Source organism: Triplophysa dalaica, chromosome 10 (genome assembly GCF_015846415.1).
Source record: "Triplophysa dalaica isolate WHDGS20190420 chromosome 10, ASM1584641v1, whole genome shotgun sequence".
Lineage (NCBI taxonomy): Eukaryota > Metazoa > Chordata > Actinopteri > Cypriniformes > Nemacheilidae > Triplophysa > Triplophysa dalaica.
In genome coordinates this window covers 17,063,366-17,085,306 of record NC_079551.1, presented here as the reverse complement: position 1 = coordinate 17,085,306, position 21,941 = coordinate 17,063,366, and the positions used below count along the sequence as shown (strand labels likewise).

Below are 21,941 nucleotides of genomic sequence, written 5' to 3'. Positions count from 1 at the left end.
TTCGCAATGCAGAAAACACATTGCGAAATAAACAGATGACAAATATATTAAATGAATATTAAAATACAGAAATAGCGAAGGAAAAGTGAAAAAGAAATAAAAAGAAATCGAAGTCTATTAACTTAATTTAGCCTAACGTACAAAATAATTTTGCACCTGCAGAATGACTCAAGAACTCTCATACAACTATTCTGTGTTGTGCTTTAAAAGAGCTTTAAAACCTGAAATCCCATTTGTCTCATGTCATGTGTGTTTCCATTCCTTATAAAATTATACAAGGTTTGGAAAAATAATTACTTTCCAAGTTTCTCCAGAGATCTTCACTATTTCTCAGTGTAGGGAAAATGCCCACCTGCCAGTGAAATCCCGACTGGCAAACAAGACACGGTTATTCTAAGTGAACCACAGCCAGCAGCCGATATGATGTTATTTACAGCTTATGAGGTTGGTATAAAGGATTTTTTATCTCAGAGGATTTCCCTTTTGCTCAGAAAGTCATGTATGATATCATATCTTTGTTTCTATCTGCTTTTATTATTACAAACGAAGCACAAATACCGAAGGCTATTAACATCTGCTATACTGCTTTTATAAACATACAGGATTTTTTTGATTTAAGCATCACTTGTGCTGTGTATGACAGTTCAGCGCTGTTATCTTCCGCTCCACCGGCGGCGCTGTAGCGTTTTTTGAGCAGCTTTACGTGACGCGCGCAGCGACGAGAAAACGTCGACGCAGTTTGTTTACGCAGATGGTTCGGTGAGTGTCAAATACATACAATTGTATATATTTTAAACCATCCTCGATTACATTACTTGTTCTTTGATGTGGGAAAATAGTGTTAAAAACACATGTTATGCGTTTTTTACTATTCGCATTGTTTTGTTTATTTAGTACATATCAAATATCGCCTGATCACAATGATGATCCTAATGAACGTATTGTTGACCTCGCTTAATATTACAACGACGCTTTAATATTTTACCAAAGTTCATATTAAATCACCTTTCTTTTTGTGTTGGGTAAAAGATAAAACTTACTGTTGTAGTAACTGACGAGGTGGTAATACCACGTTACTTATATGATTTAACATGCCCTAAATACTAAATAACAGGAGTTTTGATTATAAATGTCTTTTAGTCGTTTTAATTTAAAGTTATCTGTAATTTCTGCAGTTGTGTCTGATTGAAACTTAACGTCATATCATCTGGAGCTGAGCTTTAACCAGCAGAATGGTATGGGTCTATATTCTGCTTTGATTTATTCTGTTGTTATACTGTAAGGTTTCTGTTTGTTGTGAAAAAAGCATTGTATTAATGCTTGTTCTCTGTTTCAGGGTGAGAGGAAAGGAGTGAACAAATACTACCCCCCGGATTTCGATCCAGTCAAGGTATGAATAACAGACAGTATCTCCATTTTTCTATCTCTGTGTATGAGTTTTTATAGCTTATTTGTTAATAGATTCCCTCTGAAATATCCATCTGTATCTCATTTATATCACAGCATGGCTCCATTAACGGCTACTATAAAACCCACCCGCTACGGGAGAGGGCCAGGAAACTTTCTCAGGGCATTCTCATTATTCGGTAACGCACATACACACTTACATAATTGTGATTTTCGTTACGGCTTGTTTGATTTGTCTAATGACGGCTGTCTCTGTCGTAAATTTACAGATTTGAGATGCCTTATAATATTTGGTGCGATGGCTGTAAGAATCACATAGGCATGGGTAAGATTTCAAAGTTGTGCACTACACACAATCACCATTATCAGACTAGCATAATGCATTCCTGATCTTGCTTATCCTACTTTATTTGCCAAGAAGCGTTGTAAACTGTATACCAAAGCACCTCCCATTGAAAATCATACTGTATGTTGCATAGTGTTTCCCAGAATTAAAGAAAAGCCTGTGCAGTAACCATAAATATTCCATTTGAAGACCACCATAAACATTAATCATCGGTGTTATCTAGTGGTATGTCTGAATGGCGATTAATCTGTTTTGTCTTCTAAGGGGTCCGATACAATGCAGAGAAGAAGAAAGTTGGCACTTACTACACAACTCCAATATACAGGTGATTGTATCCAGATCTTTTAAGTCAAGCACGAACACTGAAGTGATGAGGCAGCCACATCCATAACATCTCTCTTGTTTGTGTGATCATAGGTTCAGAATGAAGTGCCATCTGTGTGTCAACTACATAGAGATGCAGACAGATCCAGCAACCTGTGATTATGTCATCGTGAGTGGAGCTGAGAGGAAAGAGGAGAGATGGGATATGGCTGAGAATGAACAAATATTGACTACTGGTACACTTCTGTATTTATGATTGCATTATTTAAATATTATGAGTATTATTACAATATTAAAGTAGGGTGTTAAACTGTTTCATTACTACAACTTCAGAGCACAGTGAGAAAGAGAAACTCGAGACGGATCCCATGTATAAATTAGACCATGGAGGAAAAGACAAGGAGAAGTTACGTGCCGCCATACCGTCTCTCACTGAGCTTCAAGACCACCAGGCCAGCTGGAAAAATGATTTTCAGCTCAACAGCACTCTCCGCAGGAAGTTCAGGGTGTGTCCATGTAAAACAGTGTTTTTCTGTTTGGAAAAACGGTTTTATCAGCCTAGCTGTGTTTTTTTAGTGTTTGCTTCTTATTCTGTTTGTGGTTTGCAAATGCAGAATGAGAAGAAAGTGATAGCGGATGAAGAAGAGAAGGACAATGTGGTGCGAGCGAGGACTGGTTTGTCCATCCCTTTGGTACCAGAGAGAGAGGAGGATAAGAAGCTAGCCTCACTGCTCACCCTACAGAGCGCAGACTGTGAGTCTGATGTACAAATTTACCATAGCAACACACTATCAAATCCGTAGCAACCATGTGAATCACTGCCACCCACCTAGGACTGAACCACTCAGGGGGTTGTCGTGATTATTAAATAATCGCCTCATCGCGATTGTTTGACTTCATTGCAATGGTTTCAGATCATGCAATTATTGCACATCTCTATAGAAGACACAAGGGGGAGCTGTAGTGCCTTCATATTGCATATTTTAGTGTATATATTGTAGCTTAAGAATGATAATTCTGGTGAAATGTACCATCAAAGGTGTTGTGATCACTTAAAAAAAAAAACTTTCAAAAATAACCTGCATTATTTAAGGAAATCTCAGTTTGAGAAACAAATTTTATTGTAATCTTGCAAGTGAGGAAAAAAATGGAGATGATGGTCTAGTGGGTTAAACCACTGAACTGGTAAATCAAAGGTTGCTGGTTCGATCCCAGCAGCCACCACCAGTGTGTTCTTGAGCAAGACACTTTACTCCATGTTGTTCCAGGGGGATTGTCCCTGTAATAAGTGCACTGTAAGTCACTTTGGATAAAAGCGTCTGCCAAATGACTAAATGTAAATGTAAATGTAAAAAACAGACTAGAAGCTTTTCTATGACTGACAGCATTTTAAAGGTGGCTTCAATTCACTCATGATAAATTTTCTCCCTTGGGTATTGGCAAAATACCCAAGTATTTTGCGGTTGTATTATTGACACGTAAAGGCATTCACTTTAAGTAAATGATGACCCAATTTTTAGTGTATATAAAAAAATGTATGAGAATTAAATGGCAAAGCCCAAAAATGATGACAATTAATCGTCATAATCGCAATGATTTATTAGACAATTAATCGTCCGCCAAATTTCACAATCGTGTCCACCCTAGTCGGATCCTCCTTAATCCACTCAAAACACTTTGGCAATTATATTGTGACACCCAGGCAACTGCCAACAACACCTTGGCAACCAATATTTTAACATTGCTCCATTTATTTGATAATTTATCAAATTTTTGATTGTTCTATTTTCCAGCATATGAAGACAAAAAGCAGAGTAAAAGGCAACAGATATCGTCTCGTTCCTGGTTTAGAAGCCCCTCTTTAACAGCAGGGGGACCTGCTGGTTGTCTACTGCAGAAGTTAGGCCAACAGGGACGAGGAGTAGCCATCGCTAAAGCACTCGGCTCTAGAACATGCAGTCCACACGTACTGGTACGCAGAAAGTCTGAGGGAGGCAAGACTGACAACAACAGCGTTACTTGCTCTGTGGCTTCCTCTCCTGACCTGACCACTGAAACGCTGGACAGTGAAGACTTCAACAACAAAACATGTGATGTGAATAACATCAAGGACACAAACACTAATTGCTCCTCTGCGGGGACACTAAAGGCAAGCACATCTGAGAATGTTCGGCTGTCAGAAAACGGCACTGGTTCGACTGCCTCAAAGTCTTTGGTTGTAGACTACAGCGACTCGGAATCTGACTCTTAACATTGAGCTCTAACAGACCAAAAAGCCAAAATGACACAAGTGTTTTGATTCCATATGATTCGGCTGTAATAATTCACCCGTGTTGGTTTTCAATCAAAAAGTATATTAAAAGTATATTAAACATTTTCCCATATCAACAAATAGGTCTCAGTGTTTTTCTTTATTTTTAAACATTAAACAGATTCAGATTTGTTAGTTTGGTAATTGACAAACAGGTTTTTGCTCTTGCTGTTTAAATCTGATGTTATTCTTGCTTGTTTTTTCTACATCACTTCTAACCCATCGGATTCGTTGTCCGGTTGACAAAGCAGGCAAAATAGCCCCAAAGGGTTATTTTATTCAATCATCTGAATAATTTTGACATTGTTTACACAGCCATGTGTCATTCAAACCCCCTGACGATTTTTCGAAATGAACCACTAATATTGTTTAGTGTTATTTAGTTGTCAATATTCTAAATCAAAGGTTCATCATGATTGTTTGCATGTGCATGTTGATCCAAGTGTTGCACAAGTTAATGAAGACAGTGGTCACGTGGTTTAAGTGGGTGGAGAAGTGTTAGCTACTTTTGCTCGGTTGGTGCTGTGTCCTAACATTGTGAAGGGTCGGTCCCAAAGGATGATGCATTTTCTTCCGCTGCTGTTATGGACGGCGCTGATGTGTCATATCTCCAATGCCCAGTATTCTCCTCAAAGGCGGTTAGTTTGACTTGCATTTCATTGTTCTGTTTTATTGACATTAAGTATCCACTTTTCTTACTTGAATTGATTTGTGGTGTTTTTTTGTGGACTAAACAGCAGGACTTCGTTTTGGTTACATAATCTGCAATTTCGGTATAGTAGATGTGTTTTGTACCTTTACATATACATGTCTCTAAAGAGTGTGAATTAAAAAATTCTGTCTTAGATATATAGATATAATGTAGTTGTATTTAAAATGAAAGGTTCATTTTGGAGAAAATTAATCCCAAACTGAGTGTTTGTTATCTGTGTTTGCAGAGAGCTAGAAACCGACTTATCTCCGTCGTAAGTACACAAGTTTGTCTTGTCCTATGCCCTCAATGTTAACAAACACAAAAATGCCTGATCAATACAGAGCGCAGGTATTTCCACAAGAGATCTGTATATTGCATATATACATATATTGTAAGGGAAATGCTTTTTCCTTATACGAGTAATCTTTTTAAAGTTTAGAGCTGTAATTTGACAATTTTAATTTATTTTGTAGCCTATGTGATAAAAAGATCAAGAGATTTATCAACATTGAAACATGGTATAGAGGTTTTCTATGGTCATTTCTGTGATGTCATTTCCTATTTTTTGTTTTTTAGTGTGCAATACATGATAGTTTGTTTTTTTGTTCTTTGAGAAAAGTTTATTATGGAGCTATGCACATTGAGTTAGTAGAGCGCAGTGATTCCATTTTCCCCCTGATTTTATTACAAAATGACTTTCTGTATGTTGTATATATCAGTAAGTAACTAAAACATTTTTAATTAAAACCATAAAGTGTTATTTATAGTAAAAAGTAACAGAACTATTAAACAGGAGTGTTGATTCAGTACCAAACATGCTTCCTTCCAAAACCACACAGTCATCATTTACATCACACTAGTTGTACGCTCATTTGGCATCTCTTCATTCCCCACAGCCCCCAATTGAACTGATTTGTTTAAGTCAACTTATACATCTGTTGTGTATCAGGTTTACTCTACTGGCTCCTGCCAAGCTAAGACCTGGAACCAAGCAGAACATCCTTCTCGAGGGAAACAACCTATCAGAGGACACAAAAGTCTCCTTTGACATCAAAAACTACCCCCCATCAAGTATTCTGCTAAGTGGCCATGTCATCCTTAATAAGGAAAACAGCTACAGTGCGCTCAAAACCATTGAGGTCAGCTCTCTTAACTCAAGCAAATAAGCTTGTTTTCTCAGATAGATGTGTTAACCTTTAAATTAGGGTAAACGGAAAACATTTGGTTAAAAACCTCATCTGTTTGAGCATGTGAGCATGAATGTAAAGCTTTATAATTTTGTGTCAATCTCCTTTTCTCAGCTCGATCCAAATCTGCTCCATTTGGATGAAAAGAAAAAGAATTATGTGCAGCTGTTCGTTCAGTTCGGCAGTTATAAAATGGAGAGAATCATACCGCTGTCAACCCGAGCTGGATACATCTTTATTCAGACCGACAAACCTGTTTATAACCCTGGAGACATATGTAATCTCTCACATGTTGTTTTTTTCTGCAACTTTATTACTAATAAACAGTGTTTCTGTCTTTTTGAATCTCATGTCTTTCTCTCTCTCTAATGCATTTCTTAGTACGTTGCAGGGCTTTTGTTTCTAATACAGAGTTCAATGCTGTGGAGAAATCCATATCTCTGGAGATTCAGGTGACTGTCTTTACCATAATGTGTTGTGTAAAATCATCATATTTATTAAACAGTGTCTTGGTGTATTACGGGATGTTGGTGGTCTGTTTTAGAACCCAGATGGTATTGCAGTTCACGGTATGCCCAGAGTCATGGCAAATGATGGAGTCTTCTCGCATATCTACCCCCTGTCAAGTGTAGTCAAGTATGCACAGAGAACTTCTGTTCTGTGTTATATAGTACTAGTGATATTTATATAATAATTATTTGATATGGTTTACATCAAAATTATATTAAAAATAGCATTCAAATGATATATTCATGCGAGTGTATATCTATAATAATTTGATGAGCATTTTCTGACTATTTTAGAGAGGGCAGGTGGAAAGTTGTTGCCAAGCTTGACATGGGCAAAGAAAACACATTCAGCAGAGAGTTTGAAGTAAAGAAATATGGTAGGAAATATACGATTTGTTTAGCTCGTGCAGTGTTTTTCTTAATGTATTCTTATGTAGGTCTGACTTCAATTCATCTTTTGCAGTTTTGCCTGCATTCAATGTCACTTTGACTCCCAAGAAGTCTCACCTTAGCTTGGATGATGAAAAGCTGGAGATAGAAGTCAGTGCCAGGTCTGTTTGATTTTGCAGTCCGTAAATACTTCAACTTTACAGTATGTTACAATTATTCTATAAGCATTAAGTTTAGTTATTTGCATTCATTTTTGTTCGTCACCACCAGTGGGTCTTTGTAGTACCACTGCTACATTTTAATATTTTTTTATTATAATATATATTTGATAGAATTTTTACTTTAATGAAAACATTCATGACATTACCATCAACGTTTGCTACTTTTAAACATTTAATCTTAAAAAATGAGTTCAAAGGTTGTCAATTATCCACTCTCATGTCATTCCAAACCCTAAATTCTTTCTTTACATGATAAAGAGATTTTTATGAATGTTGAATGCTTTTTTCCATCCAATTTAAGTGAATGATGACTGAGTCTGTCTGTCCCAATCGGCTTTTCTGTTTGGATGTCCTAAACCTTTAGACCTGAAGACCGGATGATTGTCAGGGTCATGGGACAAATAATAAGTTAAGGATATCCTAACATTGGTTTTCCTTTCCCCAAGTTATTTGTATGGAAGCCCAGTGCAGGGTACAGCATATGTGCTGTTCGGTATTGAAATAAATGGGGAAAAGAAGAGACTCTCTTCTATGAAGCAACTGAATAATGTAAGTGACATTATCAAGAACAACGTGGTACTTAAGTAACAAAAAGAAGTATGTCGGTGTTATTGAACATGACGTGCCATTATACCCCATATATGCAGCTGGACAGAGGAATCGTCACATTAACCATGGAGGAGATAAAGAGGGTGTTTCCTAACACACGTAGCCTAGTGGGGTCATCTGTGTATGTCAAAGCTTCAGTTATGACCAGCTCAGGTGGGACATTATGCAGTGTATTACTGCTCTTCTATAATAATGATTGTTTATCTGCAAACATTATTATCTTACCTCTTTTCTCTTTAGGCAGTGACCTTGTTGAATCGGAGAAATCAGGCATTAAAATAGTCATCTCACCCTACGTGATTTCCTTCAGGGGCACACCTCAGTATTTTAAACCTGGTCTGCCTTTTGATATGATGGTAATTTTTTCTACCTCAGCAGTGTTTACGGCTTAAAGCAATTGCTCATTCAAAACACATTTGAATAAATAAAATATAATTTAAAGGGATACCCCACCCAAAATTCATTTACTCAAGTAGTTTCAAATCTGTATAAATTTCTTTGTTCGGCTGAACAGAAAGAAAGATGCTTGCAGTTCTGAGGCACCATTGACTACCATAGTAGGTCAAACTTCCACTTAAATTTTTCCTACTATGGTACACAATTATGTCCCAGAAATGTCAGTTTCTAACATTCTTCCAAATATCTTTCTTTGTGTTCTACTGTATAAAGAAATGTATACAGGTTTGTATATGCCATAAATAAATCTTGCGTAATTTATGCAGGAGGGAAATATTGTACATGCAGGTTCGGAAAAACATGAGAGCAAATCAATGATGACAGAATGTCATCTTTGGGTGAACTATTCCTTATGGTTTTAATGTTACCATTATCATTCCGGGGATAAAGTGAAAGATTTATTTTGTTATTTATAGGTCACAGTGAGTAACCATGATGGATCTCCAGCCCGTAATATACCTGTTAAGATCAACCTCCTTCAAAACATACACAACACACCGAACACTGGCATTCTTACAGTGTCTCTGAACATGCCAGGGATTGTGACATCACAAATATTAAAAGTATGTAATCTCAGGGACACTTACGATGTACATGCAAAATACAAACAATCTAAAATTTTGTTTAAATATCACCTGCTGTGGATCTACTGTATATTCATTTAAGCCTTGAGACTTTTTTTGTGATTTCCTCTGTGGGTTTATGTTTAGGTGGAGACGGTGGTTGAAGGTCTAAAGGCAGAACAACAGGCTGTACAAGAGTTGCGTGTGGACCCGTACACACCTTTTAGGAGTAACTTCGCAAACTATTTGTATATCTCGGTTGGCAGAAACAAAGTAAGGGTGGGGGATATTCTTAACTTTAAAGTTTTCATCAGCACTTCATCTCCAGAACAGAAAAACCTTGTGCAGCATCTGACATACACGGTAAGGGTGGTACTGGGAGGTGTGTTGGGAGGGGAATGAATGATGTAACAAAAGTTAAAAACAGGCTGATAAACATTTAATTGTTTTAAAAATCACTTTCCACTTAGTTCACCCAAAAATGAGAATCCCGTCATCCTTTAATCACCCTCAGGTTGTTTCAAACCTGTATACATTTCTTTGTTCTGATGAACACAGAGAAAGGTATTTAGAAGAATTTTAGCATATTTCAGACATGGGGCATCATCCACTGCCATAGTTGGAAAATAAATGTTTATGTTGAAGAATTTAGGAAAACAACGGGTGCATCTTTGACTGCCATTCAATTTTTCCTACTATGATGTCCCGGAATTTAAAATTACTTACATTCTTTCAAATATCTTTCGCTGTGTTCATTAGAACAAAAGTAATTTATACCGGTATGAAATAACATGAAGGTAAGCATATGATGACAGAATTTTGGGGTGAACTATCCCTTCAATAATGCTAAAAATAAATGAAAAGAAAATATTTATGACAAAAAAAAAACCAAATTCAATTGAAGAGTAAAACCTTAAATCAGCCAAATACACTAAAAGTAACACAAATTAAATGACGTACTGTACAAAGAAAAAAGTAATTTTCTAAGCCTGCAACTTCAAAGAATGAATATAAATATAAGCATATAAGCATTGGTAAAACCGATATATCGGTTGACCTCTATTAAGGGGAAATACTGTAACCTTATTATTAATGCTGCTGCAGGTGTTAAATAAAGGCAAAATAATCCAAGCTGCCAGACTCAGTGTCAAAGACCAGGAATTCACAAATATTCCTCTGCTGGTTACCACGGAAATGCTCCCCTCCTTTCGGTTCGTGGGGTACTACATGTTGCCGTGGCAAAACAGGGCAGAAGTGGTGTCAGACTCAGTCTTGGTGGATGTGGAAGACCGATGCGTAGGTTCGGTGAGTCCATTCAATCATACAAATAGTTTTTCAAGTTTTTGTAAAAAACTGGGAAATTTCATCTCGAATATGTTAATCAATATATTGAGATCAATCTTTGATGTAATTATTTTATCTTCTTTTTGAATGCCTTAAAAAACTGTTTCACCATCAGCTTAGTGTGGAAGCGATGAACAGAGATGTTTCACCAGGCAGCAGCTTTCAGTTAAAAGTTACAGGTGATCCTGGATCAAAGGTCAGCCTGGTCGCCGTGGACAATGCAATTTTTCTGCTGAGCAGAAACCGGCTGACGCAGAATAAAGTATGATGATGATGTCATTAAAACATTAAAACGTGTTAAAAATAATTTTGCCCTTCGGTTTACGAACTCCAAAACCATTGTCTTTCCATTCAGGTGTGGGAGGTGGTGGGTGAGGGGGATATGGGGTGCACCACAGGAGGAGGAAGGGAAAGTATGAGTGTGTTTGCTGATGCAGGACTGATGTTTTTTTCCAGCACTGGTGTCTCCACTGAAGCCAGAACAGGTGCTTCACACAAACACTAATGTATTTTTGTATAAAAAAGGTACGAGAAATACTACAGGATAAATATATCGATAAAAAACTAAGTCCAAAGGTTTTGAATTGGGACACATGGTGAAAGGTAAAGAACATAACATAAAATACAGAAATTTGTATGGTTGGGTTTTCATTTATTTAGGCTACTTATTTTATTTATGAAGCGTTTAAAGATGGCTTGGACACCCCTTGCTTATAACCAAAATTAATTACAATTTGGTATGTAAAACTAGTCCAGATTAATAAAAGTAATAAATTTAAAGTTATTTTAATGGGCCAGCACATCATAGAGACCTGGGGATGGGCTGTTATGGTTATACAATGTAAAAAATGGAGGTAAATATGAAGAAATCTGGTGGAGGTTTTCTGTTTAAATCCAAAGGGCAACCTGTGTTTGTATTGTAGACATTGTTTGCTTACAGTATTTAGACACCATGAAGCAGTCTAGGTCAAATGCGGTCCGCGTTTATTTGCTCATATGTGTATTTACATGTACATGCACATGTTACATTTACATGTATTTACAAAGAAATATTAACATAAAGTTCACACTAAAGAATAATAACAGAAATTCCCAAAATAGCCCATAACTTGCTCAGGGCAGGACTAAATTAAAAATAAACCTTCATCTTCAAAAATCCTCTTATTCTTTCAAATGTTTCAGCTTCTCCCAGATACTGCAAGGGGTATGTAAACTTTTGAGCACAACTGTGTATCTAGACATCGGTTCTTGTTTGTTTTAGAACAACAGAGAGTAATGTTAACTGTAAATAATTCAGTCTCTTCACAAAGGGCTTTTCAGAAGAAATGTTCTTTCTTGAAAGGAAGTGCATGATTTATAAAGGTTCGAGGCTCTTGATCACTAAGGACTGTTTTATGAGGATTTTTGTTTTCTTTTGACAAAACAATATCATTAGACTGAATAAATAATGACAGATTTTTCATATTCCTTTAATTGTCATTTGGTATGCTTCGAACAGATCGATGCTCCAACAAATCCAGGAAAAGACGTTCTTCTGCTAGACTGCAGATCAAACAGCAGATGGGTGAGTGTCTGTAAGGGATGTGTTGGTTGATATTGTAGCTACTGCAGGTGTGTAAAATACTGACAGACTGTAATTTATTTTGATAACACAAAAATAAGATCAAATACACTTTGATGACCTAACACTGCGCAATGTCTTTTTACTTCATTTTTAATGAAGGTTAATGTAAACATCTAAATATATAATCATTACATTTAAGTTTAAAGTGCGTTAGCTAACGTTAAGATGTTTCATGTTAAACGTTCAAGAAAGACTTTTTTGGAAAAACCAATGTGGTTCCTCTGTTCAGAAAAGGAATACCCTGATAAATTCCTCCAGAGATGTTGCATGGACGGCATGAGGGACATTCCCATGCCGTACTCGTGCTATCGCCGCACCCTATACATCACAGAGGACTGGAACTGCGTGTTGGCTTTCTTTCGTTGTTGCACGCAGTACAGGGGCGAGCCGCATGTAGACATAACCAGACCTCCAACAACTACCCTTCCGCCGACCACAACTCCACCAACCACCACAGTGGTCGATCAACTATTAAGATTACGTGAGCACCTGCCTGGCTGAACTTTATGTTCTTTATACCTTCAGAGCTTTTCCCGACTTTGGATCAAGATGAAAGATCAACCTTGTGTCTTCCCACCTAGATTTTGATTCGTTGGAAATGTCTCGACGTGTGTATATGCTGGAAAGACCTGGCCTCGTGGGGATGGCTGGGATTCCGGGACCTCCTGTAGAACGTCGTCTTTATTTAGCTGTAAGTAAGGATGCGGTTGCTCAACCTGCTATTGTACAAGATGCACACACAGAAGAGGAGGAAGAAGAAGATGACTTTGATGATGCTGACATAGAGGACATTTATGTCCGCTCCAAGTTCTTCGAATCTTGGCTGTGGACTGATATCAGACTGCCCGACGTACCCATGCCTGGGAGAACTAACGGGTAAGAGTTTTGCTTTTGACTTGTCATATACTGTAGAGAGCTTTTCTGAATTTTCCCTTTAGCCACACTGCACAGCAAGGACTATTCATAACACACACACATGACATGACATCTAACAAATATTTACAGAATTGTTTGTTTCTGTTTTGATGTATTCATTACAGGTTGGCTGTATATCAGGTGGATACTGTTCTTCCTGATAGTATCACTCAGTGGGGCTTTCTGGCCATCAGCGCTTCACCTAAAACAGGTAAACATCTCTGTTCTTGACTGGACAGCAGAATCAGAACCTCTTTCCTTTCTTCGTTCCACAGTTATTCTAGTTTTGATATTAGTTTTATTAATATTGTAAATTAGCTTGTATTTTGACACTCATAGTTTTATATTATTTGTAGGTAAAGTTTTAGCAATTTTGGTATGCTTTTGTCATTTTAGTCTTTGTTCATTTGTATAATTCTAGCGCTTTAAACTTTTAGTTGAAGGTAACCAATAACTTTTAGGGTATTTTTTACATTTAAATGAAATTAGAATTTTAGTAAACTAAAATAACCTTGCTTCGTTCTTTTCTTGTCTTTTTTTTAAGAAACAGGGTTCATTTTTTCTAGGGAAAGCCCATCACAGAATAATGAGGCCACTGTGGGCGTATTTGTCCATGTCTGTGGAAGCATTTTCATGGCTTTTCACTCAGTGTTGTGACCACGTTTTGTAATTGAAACTTGCAGGTTTTTGTGTAGCTGAACCCTATAACTTCAGGGCTTGGAAGCCGTTCTTCATAGACCTGCGGTTGCCTCATTCGGTGTCCAGAAATGAACATGTGGAAATCAAAGCCGTGGTTCACAACTCCAGGAATTCAACACTCGAGGTTAGTTTTAGTTTAACTGACTGTCATTTAAACAAATAAGGCACCTGCCTGGGCATCTTGATCCCATCTCAAACATCCACATTGTCCACATTGCATTAGTTATATACACAATTACGCTTTATTTCACAGAACATGTGCGGTTTAACTTTATTTGCCACGTGAAAGGCAACAAATGGCTTTACCTGGGTATTGCAGACCCCCTCAAAATGAACATTGCGTCTTTATGCAGGTAACTGTAATCCTGGATAAAACAGAGGACATGTGCAGCATAGCGTTCAACGGACCCCACAGACAGAAGATCACCGTACAGGCCATTTCTTCTGCTCTCGTTTCATACACCATCATCCCTCTTAAAACCGGAGAGCTTCCTCTACAGCTCACAGCCATTGCTTCCAACTTCATGGGGCAAGATGCAGTGAGGAAGAATCTACATGTAGTGGTAAATATGTTTTGTTTCTCTCACAAACTTTTAATATCTGTTATATGCTGTGTTCTGTGAAATAAATGTTTTTAGATAACTATTCAGAAGTGGACAGTAGTGACGTATTTTTCCTCCAGGACATTTTTCAGCGTACACCCTATTAGAGTTTTTAATGCGGAAAACTTTTACTTCACTTCATAGAAACCTTTTTAATGGTGTTTTTACATTTAATACTTAAGCGCATTCTTTCTATACTTAAGTATAGATAAATAAAGTACAAGATTTCTGATGTACTTAAGTATTAAAGATTAAAAACATGCATTTATGAAATGTACGTAGTGGATTAAAAAGCATAGTATATGCTTTACACTGTAGTGAAGAAAATTATGTCGGAGTAAATTCAGTTCAATTTTATTTATATATCGCTTTTCTCATTGTGTGCTGTTCTGAAAAACATAAAAAATTAAAAAAAAAAAACACAGAAAAAGGTTAAACACAGCACAGTGCATGGTGTATGTAGAACAAGCAAGATCATTCTTGTAAATAATATCGAATAAATCCAGTCTCCCGTTGAGCAAGCCAACATGGCCCTGTGGCGAGGAACCCAATCTCCAATAATAAATAAATGGAGATAAAAACAACCTCGGGAGAAACCAGGTCTCATCGGACGTGTCACAGCTGCAGTCAGTAAAAAAGCTCTGATAAGTACAAATACTTAAATATGTACTTGAGAGTGAAAATAGTGTACTGCTGTCCACTTCTGGCTTAAGGTGTATATACACATACTGTACATGAATAATGCATATTGTATATTAGGTTGAGGGCATCCAGACGATGAAAGTGAGGAGCTTTGTGTTGGACCCCTCTGAGAAAGGAGGCCAGGGTGAATTAAGGGCGTAGTATATATACATTTTACCTTGAAGCTGTATATTTTACAGTTTTCCTATATTTCATGAGTTTTGCTTACATATTTCCTTTATATTTTTCAGCAAGAAGACAGGTGATACGAGTGGACGAAGTGCAGTTGGACTCTGTTGTACCAAACTCTCTTCCGCAAACCTTTGTCAATGTCAGAGGTTAAAGATTTGTTCTATATTCTTTCATTTTAATGCCTAATGACATTTTAAATATATAAAAAAATCTATTTGTCTATTTATGACGCCCATGCGTACAACGAACATGTTAACAAGCATCCTTCATGTCTCTATAGGTGATGTGCTGGCAGACAGTATCGATAACTCCATTAATGAAGACTCTCTGGCAGCGTTGATCCGCATGCCCGGTGGATGTGTGGAACAGAACCTGGCGAGCATCACGCTGCCTCTCATTGCAGCTCATTACCTGGACCGCAGTTCACAGTGGGAAAGTGTGGGAATAAACCGCAGAGAAGAGGCTATTAAATACATACAGAGAGGCGAGAGAGATATGTGTACATGGATTGAGAGTATGTTTTATAGTTATCCTTTTACTAAAAAATCTTCTTCAAATCTCAGGTTATGAAAACCAGCTCAATTATCGAAAATCGGATGGTTCATACCCACCCTACCGCAATGAAGGCACAAGCACATGGTATTTATATCAACACAAGTGATAGCATCTTGATTTCAAGCATTTCTCAATTCATTTTGATTGTTTCTCTCTCAGGATCACCGCATATGTGATGAAGGTTTTCTCCATGGCCAACTCGTATATAATCATCAGTGAGGAGCATCTGTGTGGGCCTCTGCTGTATTTACTGAAAAACAAGCAGCAGCCAGATGGATCGTTTAAAGAGGATAATCCCGTCTACACCACCAGCATGACGGTGAGGATATAAATCATTGATATCAATAATTACAGATTTCAGTGATGTTTCTATTATGTGCGTGATTTTGTGATTTCCTATGTGTACAGGGAGGCCTGCAGGGTCCTGAATCAAAAGTGTCTATGACAGCGTTTGTGCTGATTGCTTTGGCGGAAGCAAGAAATGCTCGTAGTTGCCAAGAGCCTGGTCTGGACATAAATGTAATTCACTGTTTCCCCTTCACACTCATATAAGTAGTGAATCATGAACACATGAACCTGTGCATATGCAAAATGCATCAGTCATTTGCCTTTTGCCAACTCTGCAAACTCAGAGTCTGCAATCCAAACTCAAACTAAATGTAAATTGGTAACGTATTTTACAAGTTACGATAATTATATACAGTACAGCTCTGGACAAAATAATAAACCCTCCTGAAATTAGTTTTAGCTTCTCAAAATTCATTCTTTTTGGGGAAGTGTTTAGGTAGAATTGATATATTTTCATTTCATTCTGTGATCCAATTACAAAACTTTTTTATTTTATTTTATTACAACAAATTTTATTTGCATTTATCTGCAGAAAATTCAAACTGGATATAGTTTGCAAAATAATAAAAAGGGTTAAGATGCCTTGTTTGAAAAAAACTACAAAAAAAATAACATTTCAAAACGACACAATACTATTATTTGTTTATACATGTCTTTGAGAAGAAGAAAAGTATAATCAATATAAAAGTTTTAGATCCATTCGTTCATGCGTAGTTGCATGCTCGCAGTCTTTCACATTGCTGTTGTGTGATTTTATTACTCTTGTGATTTGCTTTGGTTGGAATTCCACACTCGACTGGAATCGCTGCATTACATGCAGAACACTGGTGGGTTTTTTTGCCCCATGCTGGGTATTGGACACAACACACTGCTTAGTCAAAAATTAACCAATGCTGGGTTGATTCCATTCCCGGTTGGATAAAGCAAATTTGGAGTGGTCTTAACACTTTTCAGAGCTGTGTGATCATAATGCACATAGGCCAACTGGATAACTGTTATAACACATTTAAACATCGAACATATTCTGAAATGTCTTTATATGTTGAATTATAAAGATTGTGTTTTCTCTCATTGGGGGCTGCAGGAGAGTTTCAGAAAAGCAGCAGCATATCTACAGCAACATTTCCCTCGGCTGGAAAGGCCGTACACAGCGGCTATAGCATGTTACGCTTTAGCGTTATCCATTAATGGCTGCTCAAAGAGCATATTGCTAAAGTCAGCATCCGGAGGTACTTAAACGTCAACAAATGGCTTCTTCTCTATCAAATGATTTCATATAAATTCATAATCCAGGATTAAAAGTGGTCCAAGGTGTTTTGAAGCTCAAGTCTTCATCACGTCAGCTCCAAACGTCCAGGTTCATGTTTCTCTTTTTTTGGTCAACAGGTGGTACCCACTGGCAAGACACTGATAATTTTTACTTCACACTGGAAGCTACAGGCTACGCATTGTTGGCTCTGATCAAAGGAGGTCACATGGAAGAAGCGGCGGCCCCATTTCGATGGTTGAATGAGCAGCGAGGTGTTGGAGGAGGATACGGCTCTACTCAGGTAATGTTATAATCTACCATCAAGTAAATCAGATCGCTCATGTGTTAGCTGTATTTTTTGTACCGTGATGATATCTTTCACCCCTCAGTCAACCATGGTAGTGCTTCAGGCTCTGTCTGAGTATCTTGTAAAGAGACCACCTTCTTCCGATCTTAATCTGCTGGTGGAGTTGAGCGTGCCGGGTCGCAGCGATGTACGCTGGAACTTCATCCCCAAAGTGGCTTACGTGGCTCGATCATCAAATGTGAGAATGTTGTGGAAGATTCTGATTCATTTTTACTCTGGAGTGACTTCTGAAAGGTCAAGTACAGGTGGGCGGTTTGAGATGTGATACAAATGAATCACTTTCTTTATCTCCTAAAGGTTCCTCTTGATCAGGAATTTACAGTGGTGGCTTCTGGGAATGGCAGGGGCATCTTGGAGGTAAGTGAACATCTACATGTCTACACTTGCACTATGTATTGCAATAGATTCTTAAATCAATATTTATAATCTAAAACAATTTTCTCATTTTAACGCAGGTCGTGACAGTGTATCATCAGCTTCCAGAGATGTATGAGAACAGCACATGTAATGGCTTTCAGCTGGACGTCTCCATCTCTGAGACTGGTGGTGTGTTCTATATTTAGTTTCAAGGACACATTTTCATTAATATCTAGCGAGCCAAGGTAACATTTGCGGTCCATTTCAGAAAAACCTCCACCAGATGTTGAAAAGTCCTATAGACTCAATATTAATGTGAGGTAAACGCTTCCTGTCTATACAGTTATACACCTCGTTGGCAGATTTGTGGTGTACCCACAATTCTTAGCTTTGTGTTCTTATTATATATCAGGTCTTTGGAGGGACACCAGGTGAGGATGGTAATTCTGGACATTGGCCTTCCAACTGGCTTTGAACCTGAAAATTCTGATTTAGAGATGGTGAGAGAACACACGGTTCTGCTGGGTTGTTTCATAACGCTTTCTTTACAAGATCAGTTTGAATTGAATTTACATGAGGTTTGATGCTACAGTACACTGTTGTTCAGATAAGTGCAAATGACTTTGGTTGTTCTCATAGCTTACAAATTCAGTGGACCGATACATCAACAACTTCCAAATAGTTGATAACCTGAGTGACAGAGGATCTCTTATAATTCACCTGTTTAAGGTAACCTAGTGGCCACCCCTATCATTCACACCTGCTGTAATATTATGTAAATGCTTAATATTTTGCTGTCTGCTTTGATGCCCAGGTCTCAAGTTCTGAGACAGATGTGATCTCATTCAGACTGCATCAGAAATTCAAAGTGGGCCACCTTCAGCCTTCCACTGTTACAGTTTACCAGTACTACAACAAAGGTACACACAACCTGCAAAAAATTTTTTGTCAAGTACAATTATAAAAAAAACATAGTAAATCAAGATATCTACTTGATATGTACATTTACAAGCAAAAACATTTTTTTTTCAGAAAGAAATGATCAAAATTTAGTGAATTTATGCTTAAAACAAGAAATTAAAATATCTGTATTGGGATAAATTCAAGATATTCTGATAGAGTTAAATGTAAAATGCTTTTATTAACACTCAATTTAACATATTGTAACTTATTTTTATACCAATAGATGTTGAGCATTTACACTAAATAAAAAAATAATGATTTTAAACCAAAAATTATAAACAATTTATAAAGTTTCCCAATTTGTGCACATTTTGTTTTGTTTTCAGTTTTATTAGGCATACTATAGTTTTACTAAAGTTAACATTTGATTAGTGTATTTTCAGTTTTAATGCTAAGTTTGTATTTTGCTATTTAGATTTGGCTATTTTGTCACTTTAGTATTTATTAAACAAGATTTTTTTATTATTCGTAGGTAAAAAGACAAACTACTAAGATAGTAGTAAGATAGAAGTTGAAGTATTGTAAGCCATCAGCAAAAAAAACCAACAGACATCTAAAAAATCATAAAAAAGAGATAATTTATATGTAATATAATATGTTGTAATATATTCAGAAAAACCTCCACCGGATGTTGAAAAGTCCTATAGACTCAATATTAACGTGAGGTTATATATATATATATATATATATATATATTAATAAATAAATTACTTTTTTCTTGTTTTAACTTAAGAACTCGTGTGTTTATCTCAAATATTGAATATCTTCTGAACATCTGAAAAGAAACAGAACTTGAAAATATATATTTTTTGTAAATGGTTGTTTTTTATGATTGTATTCAGATAAACGCTGCAGCAGGTTCTTCTCTCCCCCTGAAGACAAACAGCAGCTCGATCGAATCTGTAGAGATAACGTGTGTCGCTGCACACAGGGTCAGTCTGGTCAGCCCTTGACACGACTTAACCATAAACTTAACATATTTCCACTATTTACTGGTTTTAAACATGAGTTTTCTTTTTCAGGAGACTGCTGCGTAGTAAAACCCGACTCCTTGACTGTTGGTGGAGAGCAAAGGAAGGCCGCTGTGTGTAGTGGATTACATCACGGTAAACCTTTCATCTGTTAAATTGATTTGTTTTTTCTTTCCAACCTTCTTCTCATTAATCTGATTTCGGTCTCTTCCATTTAGCCTACAGGGTTAAACTGCTCAGTGTCCACCAGAGTCACTATGACCAGTATGAGATGGAGATTGTGCAGATTATTAAAGAGGGTAAGTCACAGCAAACTACAGTTTGATTCTTAAATAATATAACCTGCACTCTCACTCGTGCCTTTGATTGTTCTATTCATGAAGGATCTGAAGTTGGCCTGAAGGAAATCGACAGGAGAACATTCCTCTCACATGCAACCTGTAGATCAGGGCTTAACTTGAGAGAAGGTCATGATTATCTGATCATTGGCCTGTTCACTGACGTCTGGCATGCAGGGAGCACATCCAGCAGGTGAGCAGAGCAACAACATTGAACGGCTTTATGCTGGAGTTTGTATTTTTCACTCTCTCGTTCTCTCTCAGTTATGTCTATTCGCTGGGAAAGGACACGTGGGTGGAGCGATGGCCGTCCGAATCAGAATGTAGCTCCACGATGCAGGTTAAATGTGCAGAGCTGAAGAGTTTTGAAACAGAGCTGACAAAGAGCGGCTGTCAGAGTTGAGCGATGATTTACATGGGAATCTCACAAATCTTATTTTCTTAAACAGTATTTTATACTGTGAATATTTTCGTTCTAAAATTTGCATGATATGATCTATATGTAAAACTGGACTATCTGTTGAAGATTAAAATAAAATTGCAGTGTATAAACCGTCCATGCAGTTTATTCTATCAACCAGCAGAGGGAGCAATTGATCTAGTACAGGGCTTCCCAAACTTCATGGGACAAAAGCCCACAAAGATACACCTTATACCAAAAGCTTCAATTATTTTGTATTGTATAAAGGCCTCCATTCACTGATTTAGGTTACTACATCACAGGATTTTAAGTTTCCTGCCTTTCCAAAACTGCCATGATGCTTCATAGTTGGTTGCCATGGGATTGCTGTGGGATGTTAAGGCGGTTTTACCTTGCAGTTGCTTTAGGGGGTTGCCAGGATGGTCTAAAGAGCTGTTTTGGAGTAAGAACATACACCCAGCTCTCTATATTATTCTGGTCCCTAGATAGTTAATCTACCAAATAAAAATTAACATCTATTAAGTTTGTAAGGGTTTCATGTGAATCCCACATGCAAAATACTTCAGTATACTATAATTACTATAGTAAACTGTAGAAAGAGTTCAAGATTCTATAGTGTTTTTTAACATTACTATGATTAAAATTGAAGAATAGTACAGCTGATCGATTTACTGTATAGTGAATACTACATTATACTACAGTAAACTACAGTTAATATACTACACTGTAGTAAATATCACAGTATGCTCAAGTTGATCCATGTCATATCACTGAGAAAGTATAATAGTATACTACAGTTGATTAATTGTCATAAATACTTCACAATACTATAGTTAATATGTATATTAAATATGATAGTATACGACGGTATTTTTATGTTGGCTATAACAAAATTTGGAAAGAACAGTTGAACACCACTTTTTACTTCTAGTTTGAGATATAATTGATTTAAAATCAAATTCATGTAGTCATGGCACCCGACAGTGTATTCCAAGTGATAGAGATACAAGCTGATCCAGAGTTTCCTTACATATACTTGCACATGTCCAGTGATTGTGTCTGAACGAAAAATGTGTATATGAGTGTGTGAAAGACCCTGAGAGCTTAACACTTAGTCATAACACAGAGGAAGCTACAATGACACCCTTACCAGCTCGGGCTGAAGGGCCCAGTGCATGAAGCTTCAGAATCCTGCTGTTTAGATTGTCTGGTGTATTTTATTATATTTACAGTAAAAGTATGTCCTCATTCACTGATTCAACCTGCCTCACTGCCATTATAAAAAGACCAGACATTTC

At 37.1% G+C, this 21,941-nt stretch overlaps 2 protein-coding genes and 1 long non-coding RNA gene across 5 annotated transcripts in view; 2 read left to right on the top strand and 1 right to left on the bottom strand.

Moving 5' to 3' along the window:
* The window catches only part of LOC130429410 (uncharacterized), a 44,361-nt gene that overhangs the window by 14,400 nt on the left and 8,020 nt on the right, over positions 1–21,941 (bottom strand). The window contains exon 3 of one of the 3 annotated variants that reach the window (XR_008907598.1): positions 2,501–2,609. The exons of the other annotated variants lie outside the window; for them this stretch is intronic. This is a non-coding gene — a long non-coding RNA (uncharacterized LOC130429410). Of the gene's footprint in view, positions 1–2,500; positions 2,610–21,941 lie in introns of those variants that run through there. 3 annotated transcript variants of the gene reach the window in all.
* yju2b (YJU2 splicing factor homolog B) lies at positions 667–4,463 on the top strand. Its single transcript, XM_056757943.1, has 10 exons — positions 667–759; positions 1,176–1,235; positions 1,337–1,390; positions 1,504–1,586; positions 1,677–1,732; positions 2,018–2,078; positions 2,171–2,313; positions 2,411–2,583; positions 2,692–2,830; positions 3,871–4,463. Exons 2-10 carry the CDS (start codon positions 1,233–1,235, stop codon positions 4,326–4,328), a joined length of 1,170 nt encoding a protein of 389 aa, XP_056613921.1. The 5' UTR covers positions 667–759; positions 1,176–1,232; the 3' UTR covers positions 4,329–4,463.
* LOC130429401 (complement C3-like) lies at positions 4,913–20,779 on the top strand. Its single transcript, XM_056757939.1, has 43 exons — positions 4,913–5,026; positions 5,126–5,161; positions 5,327–5,353; positions 6,032–6,221; positions 6,384–6,546; positions 6,651–6,721; positions 6,814–6,905; positions 7,073–7,155; positions 7,242–7,329; positions 7,836–7,938; positions 8,037–8,151; positions 8,239–8,354; positions 8,871–9,017; positions 9,165–9,380; positions 10,122–10,322; positions 10,477–10,623; positions 10,717–10,846; positions 11,860–11,925; positions 12,215–12,466; positions 12,567–12,861; positions 13,026–13,111; positions 13,584–13,723; positions 13,953–14,162; positions 14,961–15,027; positions 15,134–15,220; positions 15,355–15,558; positions 15,638–15,713; positions 15,789–15,948; positions 16,038–16,148; positions 17,062–17,206; positions 17,364–17,527; positions 17,616–17,771; positions 17,891–17,950; positions 18,049–18,139; positions 18,219–18,270; positions 18,363–18,450; positions 18,590–18,679; positions 18,765–18,870; positions 19,756–19,845; positions 19,936–20,019; positions 20,103–20,183; positions 20,268–20,415; positions 20,487–20,779. Exons 1-43 carry the CDS (start codon positions 4,947–4,949, stop codon positions 20,623–20,625), a joined length of 5,253 nt encoding a protein of 1,750 aa, XP_056613917.1. The 5' UTR covers positions 4,913–4,946; the 3' UTR covers positions 20,626–20,779.

Coding starts and splice junctions, on each gene's coding strand:
- yju2b (XM_056757943.1), top strand. Junction 1,391..1,503: donor CGGATTTCGATCCAGTCAAG/GTATGAATAACA, acceptor TTTATATCACAG/CATGGCTCCATTAACGGCTA. Junction 2,831..3,870: donor CACCCTACAGAGCGCAGACT/GTGAGTCTGATG, acceptor TCTATTTTCCAG/CATATGAAGACAAAAAGCAG.
- LOC130429401 (XM_056757939.1), top strand. CDS start 4,947: ATGATGCATTTTCTTCCGCTGCTGTTATGGACGGCGCTGATGTGTCAT. Junction 7,330..7,835: donor GAGATAGAAGTCAGTGCCAG/GTCTGTTTGATT, acceptor CCTTTCCCCAAG/TTATTTGTATGGAAGCCCAG. Junction 13,724..13,952: donor CCAGGAATTCAACACTCGAG/GTTAGTTTTAGT, acceptor GTCTTTATGCAG/GTAACTGTAATCCTGGATAA.